Raw genomic sequence first — 21,645 nt, forward strand, 5'->3', positions numbered from 1 at the left:
CTTATCACATAACATGCTTGTCGCACGATGTTTAGAACATTTAACACCGGCTTTGATCTGCTCTTCCTTGCACTCTCCCGGTCTGCCATAGCAGTGACTCCAAGATGCTGGTGTTCCTCTTATTTGAAGATGGGAGCTAAAGCAGGATGATTGCACCAGTGTCACGGCTCCTATCTCATGTGCTTGAGCACTGAAGTCACAGCTTCTATTTAGAATGAAGTCCTGATACTGTACCTGCCTTCTCTATAAAGTACCTGTATTGTCCTTGGAAACCTGGACTCACCTTCCTGTCTCTTGTGCAACTCTGTGACAATATCTGTATAAAAGTAAAATGCTTCTTAAACAGCAAGAAATATTTTACTTAAAAATGAGATATTAGATGTAACTCTTTTTTTATAGAAATACAGGTATTGAAACAGAATGAAAATGAGACATTTAATGTAAGTTTTTTTTCAGCGTAAACTGATCCCATTTCTCACTTATTTTGTTCATCACAAATAAAACTTTGAGAAGCACTATGAAACTCAAACAGTACAGTATCCGCACACAAGACAACTACTCACACAGATGCTCATTGGAGCATTGAATTCAGCTAAACCTTTATAATGTCGTGCCTACACTCTCGCCAAGCCTGCATGTGACTGGAAGTTTTGCAACAGACTGTCACTATCTTTTGGTCTGACAAGAAAGAGACAGTCTTTTGCAGGGTTCACAAGACACAAAGAAAGCATAGGTCTAGCATTAAGTATTTTTTGCATTGTGCTGTTATCTTTGGTAGCCATTTTTGGTCCAGAAAACGTTTGTAACACTGAAATCTATTCATTCATTTTCCAACCCGCTGAATCCGAACACAGGGTCACAGGGGTCTGCTGGAGCCAATCCCAGCCAACACATGGCACAAGGCAGGAACCAATCTCGGGCAGGGTGCCAACCCACCGCAGGACAAACACAAACCAAGCCCAATTTAGAATTACCAATCCACCTAACCTGCATGTCTTTGGACTGTGGGAGGAAACCGGAGCACCCGGAGGAACGGGGAGAACATACAAACTCCACGCAGGGAGGACCCCGGAAGCGAACCCGGGTCTCCTAATCGCGAGGCAGCAGCGCTACCACTGCACCACCCTGCTGAAATCTACATTTCATTAAAAAAATCATTAAACTAGATGTTGTATGAATGTTTTCTCTGGGACAATGAAAAGTATTCATTATTCTGAAAATTTTGTTACTTTGGTGTTTGCTAAAACGGGACCTGTATACTGTCCCTGTAATACATGAAACTCAAACAAATAAAATGGCCATAAAGGCAGTGATATTTTATGTGGTACTAAAAGCAAGAATGAGGTTGTAAAAAGTGGTTGGTCTTTTGAGTTTTGAGGTACTAAATGAAACAATAATCCATAAAAAGCAATGGCCATTCTTTCTTGCTCTGTGGTGATGCAAGCACCAAAAAAGATCAATTGTTATTGAGACGGCATGAACTTAAATATTTTTACTGCCTAAATAATCTCACTGCATTTATCGTTCAGTGCAATGAGAGACATCCCTCTCAAAATTCGATGAGGATAGGATCTGAGTTCAGCTCACAGCTCAGTTATTCCAATTATTCCAAATAAAATGAAAATATAGAAGAAAGTGCATATATGAGTGATGCATGACATATTAATTCTCAAACCAGCTTAATCCAGTCCAGTGGCACAGGGAACTGAACTCAATAAAGGTAGAAACCAACACAGGACAGTGGGTCAGTTTACTTAAAGACCCACTCCTGCACATATCCACACTTACACTCACACAGGGCCAGCTTAAAATCATAAATTAACCTAACATGCATGTGTCCAGGCATGTGGAAGGATAAAAAAAAAATACCAGGATACACTCACACAGCCATGGAAAGAACATAAAAATCTCCATACAGACAGTTACTGATAATGCTAACCACTGCTTCATCTTTACACTCACTGAAAAAGTGTTATGTTTCTTTTTCTCCTATGCTTTGCACATGCAGGAAGATACTCATCCACTAACAGCTCACATTGCTGAGCATGACCTGAACCCAGATAATGCCAAGGAAGCCACAATACAATAAAACAATGGTTTTACTATGTCTGGTGTTGTTTTCTCCCATTAGATGAGTTCTTAACTACAGTTCCCCCAACTCAAAGATTAAGTGGCTGGCAATCAGAACAGTTATTTGAGTACCAAATGGGAAATCCTCCTAGGGAAGGCTCCTGGACCACTTACAGAATTGGGGTTGCTTCAAGGAACCCCTGGGGGCATCATGCTAGAGTTCCACCTAATAGTTTCAGATGTTTCTGCAATTCAAGTTCTCAAAGTTTTCCTGTCTACTATATAAATTATAAGGCCATGCATGCTGAGCCTTCTTCTTGCAACATGTCTGTCTTAAATTTCTCCCACTGAGTTGCATCCATGAAATAATTACCTCCTGAGCTGTTAGTATTGCACTGAAGTGTAATATCCCCTTTTGTGAAAAGTGTTTATTCACTGGCAATGCTGTACCTCCTGGACATCTTATGATTTGACTCCCATCTGACAATACACTATTCTCACTACAGATGCAGTTCAAATTGATTCCTCCTTTACACTATCCAGTACAATGGAAATCAGGTGAAAACTCTTGGAATGGTACAGTTTAACAGCATGGTATTTGATGAAATCACAAATGGTTGTATCTCTATGAATTACAGTATGGCCACAAACAGAAAATATAACTATTACAGTTTGGTACAATAATCACTTTCCCCATATTTTTCAACCTGTCTCTTTAAGTCCCATTATTGAAACCAGTGAGTGATATGTTGTACCCGTGTCAAAATAATAAAATATTTGAAACTGTTGAGCAGCCTGGCTAGCCTGACTTGAAGGTCTTTTTGCTGGGGCAAAAGAAGATGGTAAAACAATGAAGCCTCAGAAGAACAACTTTATCGTCTGAGTTTAATAGAAACAAACAACATTTCTTAAGTGCTATCTTGAACAGATCATGCCCAGAAGAAAAATATAAAATAACAAAGAACAACATTAAATACTGTAAAGTCAAAGTCACTTGAGTCCTCAACATTATTGACCAACAAAGGGAGAGCACTGATACCTGGAAAGGGAAACAGAACTTATTGTTGATGAGCTTAGAAATTGTATCTCATAGCATTAGCTTAATTGTCTCATTGTCTGAAGAGGACAGTCAAAGTGAATAACTGAACAGACCCAAAGTTCTTAGAATTAGACCCCAGAGGCTATTGGAGTAGTAGCTTTTATAAACTGTATTACTCCTAATAATTAATTCTGTGATGTCTCATTGTATATAAAACAGTTTTTTTTATGTCTTGGCCATGTTTACCATAATGGGATACATTGGACATGTTTAGGTGACATGGATATACAATATCAACCACACATGTACTGCAAAAATACATTATTACTCATTTACTCTTATGTGGTAAGACAAGACAAAGGTTTCTTTTGGTTTTCATAATACTTACTGTATAAAACCTCAGTAGACCAGTTATTAATTTCTGTGAAGTGTGGCATATTGATATGATGGTAAAATTGCTTGTTGATATGAAAGATTCACAGGTTTTATATTAAATATGTAATATCAAACGAAAAGTTTCTCAGTTAAACCACCTCAGACCACTCCAAAGTGAAGTTTTGTTAGTAAGTCAAATTACAGAGATGAATAAACTCTTCATATGGGCGGCACGACGGTGCAATGGTAGTGCTGCTGCCTCACAGTAAGGAGACCTGGGCTCACTTCCTGGGTCCTCCCTGTGTGGAGTTTGCATGTTCTCCCCGTGTCTACGTGGGTTTCCTCCAGGTGCTCTGGTTTCCTCCCACAGTCCAAAGACATGCAGGTTAGGTGCACTGGCGATCCAAAATTGTGCTTGATGTGTGTGTCTGTGTGCTTTGCGGTGGGTTGTCGCCCTGCCCGGGGTTTGTTCCTGCCTTGCGCCCTATGCTGGCTGGAATTGGCTCCAGCAGACTCCCGTGACACTGTGTTAGGATATAGCAGGTTGGATAATGGATGGATAAACTCTTTGCTTTATAAGTGTTATGAAGACCCAAAGAAGTGTATGTTAAGATCTTGTTACATAATAGAAAATGAGTTATAGATGCATTTTTGTACTACTTAAACTAAAGTGTTACCAATATTTTATATATTCTTATTAAAATACACCTTTAATAAATAATCTGGATCCTTTGGTATCATTCTAGGTTTGGGGATGCCACATGAACACATCATATCATATTAATACAAATATGCAAAACTTTGATATAATGTTTTTGTGAGTCACAGGAATGCAGATAAATTTGCAATCTACTAAAAAAACTCACCCAACAAATCTCTAAGAGTCAATACATCAACGCACTCAATTTTTTAATTTTGTTATAATTTCTTTTTTAGTTTTAGAACATGGTCCCAAAATATTAATATTGTTCAAGCACTAATCTATGTCCTTAATATAAAGACAAACAAATCATGTAAAGATTTCCAAATACAGGCTTTTTAACAGAAATATTTAAAAAAATGTATATCTTACTGAAGGGCATAAACAACATCAGGTTCAATATGCACCATACTTGCTGGTATATCTAGTGATGTGGAGCATTCATCATCTTTGCAGTTCATATCCTTTATGGGTTCACCAATTCCAGCATAGACAAGAACTCCAAGTGCACCTGATTCAGCCATATTCTTTACCTTTGGGAATAAAAACAGTATATTTACATTACAGAATAAACAACAAGAACCACAATTTTAAAAAGAGTTGCAGCCTGAAAATGATTGTACTATAAGCTTTATTACTGAAGCAGGCATTGCCAAACTGTTTATTTATGACTGGACAAAGGACTGACTGAGTGGCAAAAGTAAAGGATAGGAGGATAAACTGAAGTGCTGAATATGTAAGTCAAAACAATCAGTATGATCAAGACAATGGGATTAATCAGCATACAAGCTGAAGCTTTTCTGTAAACCTTTTTCCTCCTTTCAGACAAATTCATAGATATAAATGTTTTACTTATTTACTTTTATTGCCGGAAATTAGAAATGATTACTGTATACAATGGTCAGTGAAGGTGTGTCTTCAAGGAAAGCAGTGAGGAATCCAAAACGAGAGATAGCTTAACTCCCACCCTTAAAGGAACAACAATCATCTTAAACATATATTAAATAAGCAAAAGTCAGCCCCAAAAAAGATAAAATAAAATGTAAACACCAAAAGCTAACTGAATCTGAAGCAAAAAAAAGGTAAAATCCCTGAATCAAAAAAAAAAAAAACATAGCAAGGCTTGTAGAATTCTTTAACCATACATAAAAAAACATAATCTTAGAAGAACTGGAGAACGATTTAAAAATCTGTTTGTTGTACAATGTAATAATCAAATACAGAAATAGATTCTGTCCTAAAATGCATTGTACATTTTACTAATGACAATACAAGCTAGCCATTCAAAAATATGAAAAGTCTAATTGAGAAAGTGATGGGCATGATGCTAAAATTTGTTTGTGGTAATGAATTTTTTTTACAGTTGTACGTCATCATTTGCCTTCAAATAAGACTTTTTTTAAAAATGATCTTATATTTCAACAGTGACATTTAATCTGACAGCCCTAAACTAAAACCAATAATGAATATTTCAAAAGATATCCTAATTCAACAAAACTAGAAAAAGAACTAATCATTTAGGGACAATACTAAAAGTTCTAAAAAAGGGTATCAATAAAAAATACTAAAACTAATCTAATCCAAATATTTCAAAGCAAAGAAATGTTTTATCAAAAAAAGCTAAGGATCTATGGAGGAATATTTCGGACAAAATTAAATAAATAAATGCATAAATAAATAAAAGTACTAAACTAATACAGCCATTGCAGCTTACCGTATATCAAACTGGCTCATTCGCCTTATGATCGTCTTCCCCGATACACCATATAGATCTGCAATCTGTCGTACTTTTAAACCGAATAACAGAAGGTGTTCTATTGACTCAGCTGGAATGTCAAAGGATGGACGTCCAGAGCAGGGAACTGTGTCACCTGAACTGGAGTGTAATCGAGTCCGTTCCACCTGTTCTTCGATAATTTCAAAAATTGTTTCATCTATATTATTTATGCTCTCATTTCATGACATATTTATTTATTTAGGCTCTCACTTCATGACACATTTATTTATTTATGCTCACATTTCACAGTACGTTTATTTATTTACGCATTTATTTATTTATTTTATTTTGTCCAAAATATTCCTCCATAAGGATCACAACACATCAACACAAAGGAAACTAATTTCATTGCAACTAGCAGTAGCCAAGAGATCACCAAAATTATTAGTGACAATGCATCAATCCTGAGTTGTCCTCCTATCACAAAATTGGAAAATTCTTTGCAGCATAGATTCTATATGATGTTGGAAAAATTCCATTTAGATTGTGGTCCATATTGACATAATTTCATCACACACGTTTTGCAAATTTGTCAGTTCACATTCATGCATATTAGTCTGTTGTTCTACCACATCCCAGAGGTGTTCTACCGGATTCAGACCCAGTGAGTGGGAAGGTTACTGAAGAACATTTAATTCACTGGCATGTGAAACCAGTAGGATATGATCTGGTTTTTGACATGGAACATTATGATGCTGGAAATATCCATTAGAAGATGGGTAAATTGTGGCCGTGAAGGGTTACACATGGTCAGAGATGACTGACTGGTATTAACAGGCCCAAAGATTGCCAAGAAAACATTCTCCACATCATTACACCACCACCACCCTGTACTGTTGACACAAATCAGGTTAGGTGCATGGATTCATGCTGTTAATGCAGAGCAGGCTACATTTTTCCAGTCTTATACTTTTTTGTTTAGGTTAGCCTATGCCCAACTCATCCTCAGCTTTCTGTTCTTGGCTGACAGGAGAAGAACATGATGTGATCTTCTGCAGTTGTAGGACATTTTGGCTCTGTATGCCACCACAATGGATTTTAAATAAAGCAATCATTATGTGATTGAAGTATAGACTTTCAGTTTTAAGTCAATGGGTTTAACAAAAATATTGTTTGAGTTGTTTAGAAAACACAGATAATTTTATACATGGTCCCCCTATTTCAGAGGCTCAAAATGGCCATTAGAAGTCCCTAGGGTTGAATATGGGCAATCAGGTACGGCCAGTGAGACAGGTAAACGGTTACAGGTAACAGTTGTATAGCTGGTTTTGATATTTCTTCCTCTCCCCCATTAAAAAAATCACACAAGAAGTTAGATGGTACTTCTTTTTGTGTTAGGTGTATCTGATAACACAATAAAACATCACCTCAGACTAGGAGTGACTGCCATCCAGGTAAGTTGCTTGGGATTGACTAATGTTAATACTTGTATAGTTTGACTTGCTTGTGGATTGGAATTGCATGTGGCAACACTTGGCATTTAGAATTCAAACAGCAGTCCTTTAACATTTTCTCTGCTTTAACTTTAGTATGGTTTCTAATAAATCATTTCCCCAGTGTCAGCTGTTATACCTATAAAGTTTTGATAACACTTCAGAATTTTCATGTAACATCAGAACAATACTACACTAAAGCCCTCAGAGAAAACAAACAAAAATATGTAATGAAAGCACATAGTACAAAGAGGATCTGTGATCAGAGACAGCACTACACTTATGATCAGCATTCTGCCTTGAGCCAAACATCGGCCTACAAAAACTTTACCTAGAAACAGCCATGTGCTTTGCTTTTTAATTAGCAAACTCCATGTATCCATAGACAATCCAAATCAACAAAGATAATTTCTAATCAGGGAGATAGTGAGACATGTTTAAAGTTAAAGTCTTCATATCTTTTATAATATATTCAGAAAAACACATTTCTTGGAATAATTAAAAAACAGGAAAAATCACGAACTGTAGAAAAAATAAATATGAGAACTGTAAAATGAATTAAAAGAAGTAGGATAAAGCTCAAACAGGTGATCTTTATATGTATTTTTAAATAAAAAGTGAAATGCTATAATGATGATTTCTCCAAAACCTTCTTTACTAGCAAGTGCACATATTTTCTTTTCTCTTAGATGAATCTTAAACTATTTTTCTTCAAAACCTAATAGAAATGCTACTAATGGTATAACATAAGCTACCAGGAAAATCCCACTGTGCTCAGCATTCTCATTACACTAGAAACATACAACCAAAACATATAGCTAGATTTACTGAATGACCATATTAGAGCGGAGTGTGGCGGAATCAGCACCCCCAAATCTGCGTTCACGGCTTTTAGAAAAAACTAGTTTGATTGAAGTGGTAATGAAAAAGTTAATGTGCCATGTGGATGACATTAACCAACCAACCAACCAACCAACCATTTTCTTACCCGCTGAATCCGAATACAGGGTCACGGGGGTCTGCCGGAGCCAATCCCAGCCAACACAGGGCACAAGGCAGGAACCAATCCTGGGCAGGGTGCCAACCCACCGCAGGATGACATTAAGCACCTCAGTATTTCGTTTGAAACTGAGGGTAATGGAGGGTGGATGGGTTGATCATCAGATTGTTCTGGGGTTGCAGCAGCACAGCAGTTATACCAGATGGAAGTCAAGAAGCATAAAGTAAGATTATGAACACATATTTTAAATAATTTTATTTTGGTTTTAATATATGATTGAGAACAATGGGTAGTGATGAGGCTTGAAACAAGCCAGCTGTGTTGGTTTTGGCTTCTGCTCAGGATTTACTAGAGGCTTTTGTCTTTTACCCGGTCTAGAATCATCTAAGAAGCTTACCTCCATCCATCCATTATCCAACCGCTATATCCTAACTACACGGCCACGGGGGTCTGCTGGAGCCAATTTCAGCCAACACAGAAGCTTCAACAAAGGCAGAAGCTTACCTTGCAACGTTATTCCTTTACTATTGCAACCATCACAACAAAAATGTGGTAGAAAACAAAACAGGTTGAGAAGGTCAACAGATCTAGGACAATTGTGCTGTAAAATCTTAGGTATATGATCTTACTATTATTAACCAGAAAAAAACTACTAAATTCATATAATTAGAGTGTATTTCATTCAATGTAAAATATTTAACAACTTCTAAAATAGGCATCACTAAAGAAGGAAAAGAAGAATAGATCAAATGCAATAAATCATGCCTACAAGCTGCCTAAGCTCCTTATTTCAACTCTAAAATGGTGACTAAAAGCATATTAGTGCTGTTCTCATTATCTGTAATGAGCAGCCATAATGTATAATAAAAAAACAAAACAGCCGCAAGGGTTGCTCTTTTAATTAAAGGAAGCCAAATTCAGTGCTTCATATAAAAATATCATAATGGTAGCTTTTCTGAAACTGGTTAGAGTGATATAAATGGAAACTTAAATTTCTCCATAGTGGTGAAATCTTGACAGGTTGCTGACAGTAATTTATAATAATGTACCTTGCAGATGGCAGTGGTCTGAGAAATATTGAAATGTTGTTTGTTCCCTTTTATTCACAAAGTAATTTTTCTTAAAGTAACTGGTTTACATTTCTCAAAAATTATAAAATGTAATATAGCCTTTATATTATAGACACTGAATAAAATTGGGGCGATAATGACAACAAGGCCAAATTATCAAAGAGTTATCCTTATTAAAAAGAACACCAGGAAGGAATGAACTAAGGAGCAATTTTAAACACAAAAATGTTGTCCTAAAAAAGGAAACATATAACATCTTCATCTTCTCTAAGAACTTAAGCATGGGTCTTGGAGACTTAACTAGTATGTGGAATAGTTGGTCCACTTGCCCATCAACGTGCTATGCATTTACTTCCTTGATTCACTTCCTCCTGTCACTCAGTTCCTCCCAGCAGTCAAATACTTGTAATCAGTTCTTTGAACTTTACACTCTAAACTGCTAAGAGGTCTTTGATTCATATATGATCATGCTCAGGAATCACTTCTAACAAGGCAAAGCCTAAATAATACAAACCCAAACAGAGCTGAACCATAAACAGCACCTTAGGAACAATGCTGGGCTCAAAGCCAGAAGATACAAACAGCAAAGGTAGCAAAATCAAAAGCAGAAATTGAAAACAAAAGCACAATGCTGAAAGTGCATTTCCTCTCTTTATACAGATGATGGGTCCCCATTCTCTTAGGCTCTACATATAGGGGACAGGGCAGGAAACCAATAAAACCACTACATATATTAACAAAATCCAAAATCTATACTAATAAAAGGCAAAGCCCTCACTCACTCACTCACTCACTCACTCACTCACTCACTCACTCACTCACTCACTCACTCACTCACTCATCACTAATTCTCCAACTTCCCGTGTAGGTAGAAGGCTGAAATTTGGCAGGCTCATTCCTTACAGCTTACTTACAAAAGTTGGGCAGGTTTCATTTCGAAATTCTACGCCTAATGGTCATAACTGGAAGGTATTTTTCTCCATTAACTGTAATAGAGTTTAGCTGGAAAGACGTGGGGGGCGGAGTTTCGTGTGACATCATCACGCCTCCCACGTAATCACGTGAACTGACTGTCAACGCAGTGCGTAGAAAATCAGGAAGACCTCCAAAAGCGCTTAAGAAAACTTGCATTATATAATTGAGAAGGCAGCGAAAAACAATAAGAAGCGAGCGAGTGACATATACTACCATATTCATGAGTCCTGCTACCTCGGAAAGAAAGCAAGGTGCAAACCTAAACTTTAAATTAAGTTCATAGACAGGCTACGCTGGCGTTTCACATGCCCACGGAATGCGGGATACAAGTTTAATGAGAGGACAGGATATAAACGAGAGTTTTGATCACTTTGTAACTAAGTTAAAATTGTAGGTGAAGGGGTGTGCTTATGCAAATTCCGAGAGACTGTGTTTGTGGGGGATTGACAGTTAAGGCGGGTGGGGGAGTCACGTCATCATCACCCCTCCCATTCATCTCATTTCGTTCTTAGCACAAGCACAGCTGAGAAGCTTGATGCATGTGCTCCTTAGCGCTAAAAATAATGCATTTAATCACACTTTGCATTACAAGCAAAGGGAGCTTTTGTCAATGCATGATTTCCTGGTACACCGATTACATTGATCAGCGCATCCCGATTCATTTTACCCTCGCACCACCTTAGTTTGAGAAGAAGTATGAAAAAATATGAGGTTAACACAGAAAAACAGATCACCAATTCAAGCTTTATGAATAATCGATTCGCCATCAATATTTGTTTTGGTAAAGCCATCCTCCTTCCATTTTATAAGTTTTCCGCCACTAGCCATGATTAAATGAACGGTAAAAAAGTAAGAGCAAAGCGAGGGTGACTTATTTAGGCAGGCATTTATATGACAGCAACACTCATGACAATGTCAATCATGTTACGTTATTATTAAAAGGTTTCCTTTTCTTTTTCATTACTTGTTTAACACACTACTTCTCCGCTGCGAGTCAGCGGGTATTTTGCTATATATATAATATATGAATTACCTCCAAAGAGCGCTTAGACTTTTGATATCATGAACGTGTGTACAAAAGGGGTCTCCTGCCCAGCAAAAGTCGAGCAGCCAGCGCGCGCGTAGCTGTGCCGGCCTTTGAGACGCTGACTGCGCTTCTGCCTTAAGTCAAAGTGAGCACTTTTAATTTTTTCTTCCTCCCCCTGCGCTATAGCCCAGACAAGTGCAAACACGGGACCCCTTTTCTACACCACGGCAAAATAATATTAAGGTGATTCACACTTTCTTTTGCACGTATACGATTATGAGGTCCTCAGCTCGGATTATGAAGATACGCACAGGAGTGGAAGACTGACAGTGCCATCACAGCTGATTAATGGCGGGGACGTCTCACCAGTCTACACAAGACACACGCGACTGTCCCCAGAAGATGCTCATATCGTCCAGCGAACACATCTCTCTATACTATATAAAAGGAAAGGCAACTTTCCTTTCTTTGCACCTTTTTTCCTTTTATCCCAAACCAAAGCCTTTCTCTCTTAACATTGCAAAGGACACAAAAATAATTTTCTTTAATTGCCGGTAAGGCACATTACCAGAGGCACAAATTTGAAAGTTCACATAGAAAATGTAATTTCTATACCACAGCCGTCGTGTAGCGCCTTTCAAAAGGGATCTACTACCGAGAGATGATCCTTATACATTTTAGCTGCTGTTAGTTACTTACCTGTTGTGTTACACAGTCTTTAAAATGTAGTTTACCAAACCACTCCAGTAGTGCTCAATGTACCTGTACTTCTTAAAACGTTAATGTTTTACTGTTTAATAACTTATAGACTACATTTTATTATTTTTCCCTTGCAATCAGTGACCAAAGCTATACACACACATATAGACACATACAAACATACACACAAGTATATATATGTGTATATATATGTATGTATGTGTATATATATATATATATATGTGTATGTATGTGTATGTGTGTGTGTGTATATATATATATATATATATATATATATATATATATATATATAGACAACAATCAAGCTGTGATAAAACAGTAAAAAGGAGGCATGTCAGACGTCGTGGTACATTTTCTGATGCAGCTAGACGAAAATAACTTTGTGACGCTGCCACCAAATACACAAAACAATTACATTGAGAATCATGTTACGTTATTTTCAAAATGTTTCCTTTTCTTTCTCTTTCCTTCTTTAACACACTACTTCTCCGCTGCCAAGCGGGTATTCTGCTAGTCTATACTAATAAAAGGCAAAGTTTTTCCTTTTCTTTTTCGTACTCACTCACTCACTAATAAAAGGCACTCACTCACTCACTCACTCACTCACTGACTCATCACTAATTCTCCAACTTCCCGTGTGGGTGGAAGGCTGAAATTTGGCAGGTTCATTCCTTACAGCTTCCTTACAAAAGTTGGGCAGGTTTTATATCGAAATTCTACGCGTAATGGTCATAACTGGAAGCTGTTTTCTCCATTTACTGTAATGGAGATGAGCTTCAACGCCGTGGGGGAGTTTCGTGTGACATCATCACGCCTCCCACGTAATCACGCAGTACATAGAAAACCAGGAAGACCTCAAAAGCGCTGAAGAAAACATGCATTATATAATTGAGAAGGCAGCGAAACAATAAGAAGCGGCGGTGACATATACAACCATATTCATGAGTTCTGCTACTTGAAACAAAGCACGATGTAAACCTACACTTTAAATTAAGTTCATAGACAGGCTGCGCTGGCGTTTGTAATTTAGTGCCTGCCCATATAAGGCCGTCCGTCAGCGGCAATCCAATAGCAAACTCCACTAAATATTCACGGGTGAAGGACTGTGCTTATGGAGAGGAAGATGAGATGGTCAGGGTGGTGTTTGACACAAACTCAGCGAAACTGCGAGAGAAAGTTTTAAGTGCCAGGACTAAGGTAACATTAAATACAGCCATGGACATAGCAGAGATGGCACCAGCACAGCTGGGAACCTTCGATGCATGTACACCGAGCGGCTCACGTGAACTGGCGCGTGCACAGATAAAAGCAACAGTTCCAAAGAGCTGAACAAAACAGAATTACACAATTGAAAAGGCAGCAAAAATATGAAGCGTCTGATACATACAAGCATATTCATAAATCCAGCTACTGCGGAAACAAAGCACACGTGGAAAAAGTCAATGTCCGCTAAAGGAAGACAGTGTAAAAAACCGTGCATGCAGTGTGTCAGGTCTCAGATAAAGAAGAAGACGAGCTGTTTATTGATGCAGTAAGAAACGAATCGATGAATGAAACCTGTCATCTTTACAGCGATTGACAAACACGGAATGTAACTTGAACACAACACATCCTACAAATACGAACCTGATTGAAAGAAATAATGATAATCAAATCCTTGATGACAGCAACACTCAGTAACACTCACAAAACAAATACTGTATATTGACAGTCATGTTACGTTATTTTTAAAATGTTCCCTTTTCTTTTCTAGCTTTTTAACACACTACTTCTCCTGCGATACGCGGGTATATATATATATGTATATATATATATCCCGATCTACATACTCGAATAATGGATACTTTATTAGCCATCAATGATTGTTTTGGTAAAGCCATACTCAGTGTATTCATTAGATGAGCGGTAAAAAGTAAGAGCGAGGGAGGATGACTTATTGAGGCATGCAGGCTGTAGTGCGCGTCAACTCTATCTGAATTGCGCGATCACATTTGAAAAAATATATCTTTTCAAGTTCTATTTAGTCCATATGTGTCAAACTCAAGGGCGGGCCACATCCGCCCGGCGTAATTATATCCGCCCCGAGATCATTTTATATACTGTATTATTGTTATTAATGGCCGGGTATATGAAGCGCTGGTAACACAATAAACTACAGATCCCATAATGCAGCTGCCTTGGCCGAACACTTACCGCGTTAATCAAGTCTAGCTTATGATGCTGCAAGTTATTGCGAAGCTAGCTCACGCGATGCTGAAGAGAAAAGTTGATTCTGAAAATAGAGCCTTTAAAAACCGATGGGAGGCTGAGTATATGTTTACTGAACCCGTGTGTCTCATTTGTGGAGCTAATGTGGCTGTAATTACAGAATTTAATCTAAGGCGGCACTATGAGACAAAACATCAGGGTAACCTGAACCTGAATGCAATGCAGAAGATACAGAAAGCAGAAGAATTAAATAAGAATCTGACACTTCAGCGGACGTTTTACCGTGCACAATCACAAAGTGATTTCAAGTGAAGCTGCTTTTATGGGAGACACAAATGCACCAGTGCAACTTGCCCCACTTTCCCTGTTGCCAAGTAATGTTAAACCAAGTCGTCACTACGGTGTTCCCAAATCGCACTTTGCTGATAAACTGAGCGCACTGAGTTTGCACGGCGCTTTGGTGACTTTGAAGAACAAAAAGTCCGTCTACATGCGGCTCGAACCTTGTGCATGTTTGGTAGCACATATCTGTGTGAGAAGCTCTTCTCAGTGATAAAGACTAACAAAACAGCACACAGGAGTCGCCTCACTGATGAGCACCTGCAATCCATCCTGAGAATCTCCACAACACAGAACCTCACACCAAACAGAAACGAACCTGTGCCAAAAAGATGCCAGGCGTCCAGCTCTAAAATGACATATGAGCAAAGACAACTGAATGATTTGATTTGTTATTGCTGAAAGGAACACATTTTATTTATATTTCCAGGTTTTGTTATGCAGCATGTTCATATTTGAATTTGTATAATTTTGACAGGATATATTTTTATGGAGAGCAAAATCTTTTGGGATATTTAAAATCTAAGTTTATTTTTATATAAAATTACATAAGAGTAAAGAAATTTGAATGTTTGTTCTTTTAACGTTTACTTTATTTCTAACTTGTATAATTTAGACAGGATATATTTTTATGGAGAGCAAAATATTATAAGTTGTTTAAGGTTTGAGTTGATTTATTCAGGAATAATATTCCTGTCTGTTTTACCATTCCTACCAAAGATATTTCTGTCGACTAAATATAAATTCCTTCTATTTAAAATTTAAATAGAACTTGAACAAATACGATAGTTCATAATATCCACGCAGACTTGCACGTAAGGCGGAGTTATCCGTTTTAACAAGCAGCGTATTGCACTGATCTGAAATAGCTGTGTGTGTATATATGTAGATATGTATGTATATGTATATATATGTGTGTGTGTGTATATATATATATGTATTTGTGTGTATATATGTGTGTGTATGTATGTATGTGTATATATGTAGATATATATATATGTATGTATATATGTGTGTGTGTATATATATGTGTATATGTATAGATATGTATATATATATGTTTATGTGTGTGTGATATATATGTATATATATATATATATATATATATATATATATATATATATATATATGACAGCATCACTCACAACAGTGACAAAACAATTACATTGACAATCATGTTACGTTATTTTCAAAATGTTTCCTTTTCTTTTTCATTGCTTCTTTAACACACTACTTCTCCGCTGCGAAGCGCGGGTATTTTGCTAGTAACTAATAAACACAATATCAATTAAACAAAATATGGAAAACATGACAACAAGAACATAATCATTAACACTGTATGCAAAATTATATATAAAGGTAAATAAAAAGATTAACTAAACAAGGAGCACACCTAAGGTGGCAAAGGGACCCTGGCTGAAATATAACAGACTTCCACAGCAGAATCAAATGTGACAGGTTATGAAATTAGTGATCGCGCAATGGCTTCATGCAACATCTTTGGAGAGTTAATTTATTTATGTTATTTATATAAGAAGCTCCTTTAAAAAGCTAAAATTCCCCCTGGGGAAGATCTATCTATCTATCTATCTATCTATCTATCTATCTATCTATCTATCTATCTATCTATCCATCCATTTTCAAACCCGCTGAATCCGAATACAGGGTCACGGGGGTCTGCTGGAGCCAATCCCAGCCAACACAGGGCACAAGGCAGGAACCAATCCAGGGCAGGGTGCCAACCCACTATCTATCTATCTATCTATCTATCTATCTATCTATCTATCTATCTATCTATCTATCTATCTATCTATCTATCTATCTATCTATCTATCTAAAAAGAACAGAAAGAAGCAATGAATTCTTAAAAATGACATTCAGTGCTGAATATCTATACATAAACTATTATATAATTGAGCGAACATCAGTTCAAAATTCTTTGAAATGTTAGTTGAGAAAACAACAGGAAAATGGCAAGTTACTACTAATGTACAGATAAGCTATCCTCATACACCTCTAAACATTTCAAATGGCACTCATAAGAAGCCAATTAAAAATAAACTTTTCACTATTTTAACATTAATCCACTGATCAGATTTTCATTCAGTAGAAAAGGACACTTATATTCTTTGTTTCTTAACGTATTCCAACTTAATAACAGGGCATCTGTTATCATTGCATGCACACTGCCACATCAAAGAGTGACTAATCCCATTAAAAGTGTTTCTTTTCTAATTAATTTATGTGCAGCAAGTAATTACCAAAGGCAAGAACAGCTTTATAAATCTGTTTGCTTAAACCAGCTGGGTGTTGACTTTTAATTATTATCATAGCAAGGTTGTTTTGAACTAAATAAACCAAGATGTTCAGCAATCAAAAAATACAAATGGTCAATATTATTAGCCATATAATTATCATTTAATAAACCTATTACTATGTTCTACAAAATGCATTAAAATGATTGAATTTATTTTCATATTTCCATTATTACTGTAAATAAATGCAGAATCCACCTTGCATAAGTGAATATTACTTACAGAAAAAATAGCTACTTTTATTCATTATACCACAATAAAACCTATTACAATTTGCTATATCTTATCTACTGTAAAATACTTTAGAGTACACAATCATGTCTCTTTTGATCATTCTAGGAAAGTTACAAAAATATGTTAAGAATCTTTAAAGTGCAGATGCAGTATACAAAAATCGGATATGTTTCTGGTTTGATTACACAATTAAAATGACCATTCAGCCCACAATAAACTACTTAAATATTGTGATTTCAACTGCTCCTGTCTATCAGCCAATTTACGCAATAGTACTATGCATCTTGAAGCTTAATGTTTACATTCAGTTACACAAAAACTGCAGTCCAATTATTTTTAACAAACTGAGAAACAAATCTATTAATCAATTATAATAAATACTCAAATATAAGTGGACGCAGAGTATAAATTTTTTCCAGCATCATGTGTCTTTGTTTTTTTTTTTTGTTTTTTTTTTGGTCTCTCACAAATACACAATTCCCATTTATTGCTAAAAAGATATTGTTAGTAATTTAGGGCTTTTATTTCCTTGAGTATAAGAGGTTTAGCAAGGAGAAGAGAAATTGTAAGTTAGCTAAGAGAGTCTCAGTTATTTTGGCTGAACTTCCATTATTGGGGAAAATCAGAAATTATGCTTGAGACAGGTGGATCCTGAACTGGTAATTCTTAAACACAACCATATTTTTAATTCTTCTGGTAAACAGTATTTTATTTTAGCTAAAGTTAAAACAATAAGTTACCATAGCCTCTGGCCATTTTGTGTACTTGTTACTATATATTTAAAATTACTATTTAACAATTCATCATCTGACACGTCAGCAGTGGCAACACAGAGTGTTCATGGAAGTGACATACAACATCTAACAAATTTAGACATCATCGGTCATTCATTAAAAGCCCAAAACAGAATCAATATGAAAAAAAACAACAAAAAATAAATAAATAAATGCTGCTCTAATCCAAAATGATTTGAGATTCTTAACTTAATGTACACAGCTTTGCAAGTACTTCTGGGCTCTAAATGATTAAAATATGTTACTCTGAAAGCACACTTGACACGATGCTCATTTTTACTGTATATCAGACATATTTTGCCTTTCTATAAACATACTGCGTTGAGTTGTGCACTATGGGTGGATCTAATGCTCTAATGCAGCTGTTATAATGCTGTTTAATATAGTGATTGATGGAAACTCCCAAAAAGAGTAGCAATACTATTGGATTTCCCCTATTTTCATACTATCTGCCCAACCACTAAGTAAAGAAGACCAATTTATTTAGTACTGGTTTTCCTCAGAAACCTATTACGATCAAAATATTATCCTTTACAAACATGTGCTGTGAAGGACATTTGTTACGGATGATTATCTTCTTTTTTAAAACTTCAAATTCACTATCTTAAAAAATTGATAATTAATTTCCAACTTAAATTACAACAATGAATCAGTTTTGTGCTTGTGGTTCACAAACAACTTCTAATTAAGACAGAAAAGTTTGAATCAATGTGTCCAGAAAAAACAAGTCAAAGTACTTTTCTTGAGCACAAGTGGTTTCACTGTATTCTCTACATCTACAGGAGAACTCAGATGAATATTATATTGCATATTAATTCACAATTTTTCAAGAATTCATGTTCAAAAACTTTCCCTCATACTTAAGGAAACAAGGTAGCATTACCTCTAGTATCAGGCCGAATTGTACATTGATAGAAATGCAAACCCATAACATTCCGCTATTGTATGAACATAATGGAAGCTGCAACACACAGCATAATCATACATTTCAATTTATGACAAGTCTCCACATAAATCTCTATGACTTTTGAATGAATCATTTACTCCAAGAATGCAGTGTTCTTTAGAAACACCAGGTCTCATGGCACCTTATTTGCATAAGAATGCTGCAGCATATTTTGATTGCCTGTTTAGAGTTCTGTAGCAATCACAAGAATGATAATATACAGTATATTTTTTGAAGAAGCAAAACATTGCTTTATGTAAATAAATGGCAAAAATAAGGAGTTTCATTGGACTTGCTAGGTAAAGTGGATTATAAAAAAAGTTTAAAAAATGCCTGTCACATATGGTTTGTTTGGTAGAAAAGTTACAATCTTGCTTTCTTTATAGTATTATATAAGATCTGAATATTAACAGACATGCAGATTGACATGCAGTTTGGCAGAGATTAGTCCAATGGAATGGTTTTAGCTTTATATGTTAAGATATTCAGCGTCTAATAAGCTTTGAACACACGTGTGCAGTCTGATGTGCCTACAGCATTTGTAAAGTCTTAACCTTATCTAGTGTCACAGCTTTGGATAAATGTGTTTACACAGATTCAGTTATCAAACATAACATTTTATTCATTAACTGTAACTTCAAACATCTGTATGAAAAGCACTGTCACAAGTACCAGATCAGTAATATTTTACTTCTAAGAAAAAAAATAATAGAGTATGCAATTTAAGTATTGAAATATACAATTGAATTTATTTAATATATGTTATTCTTTTACACTTTATATACAAACTAGCCAACCCGCGGCGTACCATACGCCTCATAATCAGGCCGGTTTTTTAATGATTTTTAAGCACAGGGAGAAAATTAACATTTGAAAAATCGGTAATGTAATAAATCAGCAAGAAAAGCAACATTGTAACAATGCACGGAACAAACCAACACACAATCGTCCGTGACTGAAAACTGGCGGACCGCAATCGCGCCAACTCTTGCCAGACGGAGGGATGGGGGTGCACGGCGCAGAGCGTGGAACGGGAGGAGAGGAGAAGGATGTCCATTCAGCTCCCTCTGTCATGCTAGTATCCTGAATTCTCGTTCAGTATGTACTGCCCGCTCATGTGCCCACCTCCAACTCGTCACTTGAGTCGTTGGCTGCTTTTCTAAATATAATCCACCAAGACACCCGACCACGGTAGTAGTGAGGTGGGAGGGGGGTGTGCACAAAAGGTAGGGACGCAACCAGTGGGAGCGTATGAGTCGCACTTAGTTGGAATTCCACGGTTTGCAGCCCGAATGGGGTTCAACGGCTTACCCACGCCTCTCTGCACCATGTAGACACACGCTCAATCTCATGCATAATTATTTATTGAATGATAAACACTTCTGGAAAGACACGGTTGTCTAAAACGGGTTGGTGTGAGAATACAACAGTAAGTGAATGAAAAGATGGAACTCTGGAGAGAGCAACATATAATTTTCGGTGAGTGAAGAAGACGCATGTTTGTCGCGGATGCGAATTGCTGTATGTAGTGTGTAAAACAGTTTGCTATGGTGCACACGGTCATGCGTCGTAACCGAAATCTCGATTTTTAAAGACTGCTTACATCATTGTGTTTTAACCTCAGTTATAAAGGATTGTTTTAAGGATTCCATGGGATACCCCTCGCAAACTGTTTTACACGCTGCATATGGCGATTCACCTCCGCGCGAAACATGCCTCTATGAACAGTCAAGGTGGCTCGGAGGTACATGACGCCTCTACGACAGACGAATATTAATGACGCCGTTCTTTCTGTGTCGTCGCACCCGAGTTGGTGGGCGTGGCTCTGCGAGTTGTCATCATATCAAATGGTCTTGGAGTTGGTGGGCGTGGCTCCTCCCTGCATGCGCCATAGGTGTCTTACTTGTCGGCGGCTTAGTGAATCCACGCCGGCGTGCTTTCCATGGGTGTCTTGCCTTAGTAAATTATATATATAGAAGATACTGTGATGACTTTTATCAAAAATGCTAAGGGGTTTTCTTTCTATTCATTATTGTGGCTGATGATTTATATGCTCTTGGTTGGACACAAAGACAGGAGCACACCAGGGTTGATCCTAGAAGGGCTTGAAGGGGGTAATTTTTTTACATACTTTAGTCTTAAGAGATTTACTGAATAAGAATTGGTATAATTGTAACTAACAATATTATGGAGCACCTCCTTTTAAAACCTTTTTTAAATTTTTTTTTCACTTTTTCTTTTTGTCACTCAATGAAAAAAAGGAGGAATGAAATAAAAATTTAAATGTTATTATTATTATTATTATTAATAATTCTTGCTATTTTTCAATAAACATTGCAGGTTTTAATAGTTTAGTACTTTGCAACAAGTATCAGATTAATTTAAATGATAGTGTAACTAAGACTGAAACAACATTAAATATGCTACAAAATCTGGTCATTGACAAAAAAGGTGGTAACAGATGGTATTATTTTAATATTGTTTATTTTCAATGGATATTTAGGTCATATTCTTCACTATTTTATAATGAACATGTAAGACTAATTTAACATCAGATGTGCTGAAAAAAATCTCTAGAACCTTTCTCCAATTTTTGTTTCTCATCAAATGGGAATTTCGCTAA

The 21,645-nt window shown here is 36.5% G+C and overlaps 1 protein-coding gene across 2 annotated transcripts in view; it reads right to left on the minus strand.

Moving 5' to 3' along the window:
• Window positions 1-21,645, minus strand: part of si:dkey-256h2.1 (uncharacterized protein LOC337520 homolog) — a 354,044-nt gene that overhangs the window by 220,218 nt on the left and 112,181 nt on the right. For both annotated transcript variants that reach the window (XM_039736958.1, XM_039736959.1), the window contains exon 4: window positions 4,557-4,717. In XM_039736958.1, the coding sequence (XP_039592892.1) occupies window positions 4,557-4,717 (161 nt within the window). The remainder of the gene's footprint in view (window positions 1-4,556; window positions 4,718-21,645) is intronic.

The sequence above is a fragment of the Polypterus senegalus genome, chromosome 15 (genome assembly GCF_016835505.1).
Source record: "Polypterus senegalus isolate Bchr_013 chromosome 15, ASM1683550v1, whole genome shotgun sequence".
In the NCBI taxonomy this organism is placed as follows: Eukaryota; Metazoa; Chordata; class Cladistia; order Polypteriformes; family Polypteridae; genus Polypterus; species Polypterus senegalus.